Raw genomic sequence first — 2,500 nt, forward strand, 5'->3', positions numbered from 1 at the left:
TAAATAGTTCATTAAAAACAATTATGATAATAATACACAAATACATTTGATAAAAAAAATTAACGGTAAAAAACTACGACGTTTCGAAGTCTCCATGACCTCATTATCAAGCAGAATGTTAAAACTGATGTAAAATTGTAGCTCAGAGATTATATACAAATAAAATGTGATAAACTTCATTAGAATAATGAGCGTTCATTCTTATTGGTGTTTAACGTGTCAGTTCGTGCAGTATATGTTTAAATAAATACTTTTGCACGTATTGAGTCAGACTGCGTGTTTAGCTTTGGTTTTCGTTTGGGAATGAATAACATTTCGTGAATTAGGCAGTCCATTTTCCCACAACATTTCTTGAGAACAGAAAACATTTCCTCTAGGCTATTGAACGCTACGCCGTGGGCTTCTTTCAGATGCTTGCCAATGACAGAGGCTTTACGCTCTTCTATGCGTTGATGAAGATGGCGTGTGGTATAACCGATATAATCCGCATCGCACGAATCACATTTGAAAATGTAAACAACGCATTGGTGGTTAATTAAAGCAGGCTTCTCTTCTTGTATCTTGAGCTTTTCCTCGATCTTACGACTCGTGAAAACTGGTTGTAGGTCAGTTTCGATTTTCCGGCCAAGATCTTTGAGCTGATGTCTTGCTGTGGCGGCCGATTTTTGGTCTTTAAATGGCAAAGTTATTCTGACCGGTTTTGGTGTAGCTGCGTCAGCTTTAGTTGGAATTTCATGATGGCTTTGGATGGTAAAACTCGTGTACCCGGCAATAGCTGAGTTGATAAGTTTCACTGGGTACTTAAGCTTGGTAAACATCCACTTGAGATGTTGGCATTCCTTCGTAAAGGATTCTTTCGTTGATGACAGGCAGTAAGCTCGGTTCAGCATTGTATTCAGCAGAGATCTTTTGTACCGCTGATCGACATGGCTCTGGTAATGTAAGAGCAGTCCTGTATCAGTTGGTTTACGATATACGCTTGTTGTCAGGTAGCGACCGCCTTGCTCGATCATCATACCGAGGAATGGAAGCTTGTTGTTTTCAGCAATTTCCATTGTGAACTGTATAGCAGGATGGCATTCGTTCAATGTTGCAAGGAAGGCTGTTGTGGCTTGAATATTCGGCATCATGGCTAATGTGTTGTCGACGTACCTTTTATAGAAACTTGGTAACTTGTTGTTGCGATCTAGTTGTTCTTCAATGGAGCACAGGAAAACGTTTGCCATAAGGGGTCCCAGGGGCGAGCCCATGGCCACACCATCCACCTGCTCATAAAGTTGGCTGTCGAACTGAAATAGCTGATCTTTGGTTGCTATTCTCAAAAGTTCAGTAAGGCCTGTCTTTGTGAGGTTGAGACCATGCGTTTCATTAAACCAGTTGTTTTTAAAGGCTTTCTCAGCGATGATCTCAATAGTCTCGTTGAGTGGCACGTTGGTAAATAAAGCACATACGTCATAGGACACAGGGATCTGGCGTAGTAGTAATGGACAAGACAGAGTACATCCGTCTACTAAATGATGCTTCCATCAAAGACACAACAAAGTTCACCCCTATCAACACAGAAAGACCGAAAACACGCGGCCAGCCTCCTAAACACTACCATCCCTTACTACAAAAAGAAAAACAGCTCGAGTTCGTCGTCAGAAAAATCCTGCCAAAGCCGATTGCTGACACAGTTTGTCGTAAAGGTTCCCGTCTTGCTCACCTTTATGGTTTTCCAAAAATTCACAAACAGCAACTATCAATGCCACCGATACTATCATCGACTGGGACCTACAACTTCGCCCTGGCCAAGTGGCTTGAAGAGAAGCTTAAGCCCCTTTCATTAAATCAGCACATTATTTGGGATATCTTCTCCTTCGCTCAAGAGATAAGCGAAACACCACTCAACCCGAATGACATTCTTGTATGTGTATGTATGTGCTTTATCTACCAACGTGCCACTCGACGAGACTATTGAGATCATCGCTGAGAAAGCGTTTAAAAACAACTGGTTTAATGAAACGCATGGTCTCACCCTCACAAAGACAGGCCTTACCGAACTTTTAAGAATAGCAACCAAAGATCAGCTATTTCAGTTCGACAGCCAACTTTATGAGCAGGTGGATGGTGTGGCCATGGGCTCGCCCCTGGGACCCCTTATGGCAAACGTTTTCCTGTGCTCCATTGAAGAACAACTGGATCGCAACAACAAGTTACCAAGTTTCTATAAAAGGTACGTTGACGACACATTAGCCACAATGCCGAATATTCAAGCCGCAACAGCCTTCCTTGCAACATTGAACGAATGCCATCCTGCTATACAGTTCACAATGGAAATTGCTGAAAACAACAAGCTTCCATTCCTCGGTATGATGATCGAGCAAGGCGGTCGCTACCTGACAACAAGCGTATATCGTAAACCAACTGATACAGGACTGCTCTTACATTACCAGAGCCATGTCGATCAGCGGTACAAAAGATCTCTGCTGAATACAATGCTGAACCAAGCTTACCGCCT

General features: G+C 42.5%; 2 protein-coding genes across 2 annotated transcripts in view; one reads left to right on the forward strand and one right to left on the reverse strand.

Moving 5' to 3' along the window:
* Positions 1-239: 239 nt before the first annotated feature.
* LOC138025787 (uncharacterized) lies at positions 240-1,250 on the reverse strand. Its single transcript, XM_068872949.1, has one exon. The coding sequence runs from the start codon at positions 1,248-1,250 to the stop codon at positions 240-242; it is 1,011 nt and encodes a 336-aa protein (XP_068729050.1).
* A 645-nt stretch (positions 1,251-1,895) lies between these two features.
* The window catches only part of LOC138025788 (uncharacterized), a 1,233-nt gene continuing 628 nt past the window's right edge, over positions 1,896-2,500 (forward strand). The window contains exon 1 of the mRNA XM_068872951.1: positions 1,896-2,500. This exon is cut by the window's right edge and continues 628 nt beyond it. Coding sequence (XP_068729052.1) covers positions 1,896-2,500 — 605 coding nt within the window.

The sequence above is a fragment of the Montipora capricornis genome, chromosome 12 (genome assembly GCF_036669925.1).
Source record: "Montipora capricornis isolate CH-2021 chromosome 12, ASM3666992v2, whole genome shotgun sequence".
NCBI lineage: Eukaryota > Metazoa > Cnidaria > Anthozoa > Scleractinia > Acroporidae > Montipora > Montipora capricornis.

Coding starts and splice junctions, on each gene's coding strand:
- LOC138025787 (XM_068872949.1), bottom strand. CDS start 1,250: ATGGGCTCGCCCCTGGGACCCCTTATGGCAAACGTTTTCCTGTGCTCC.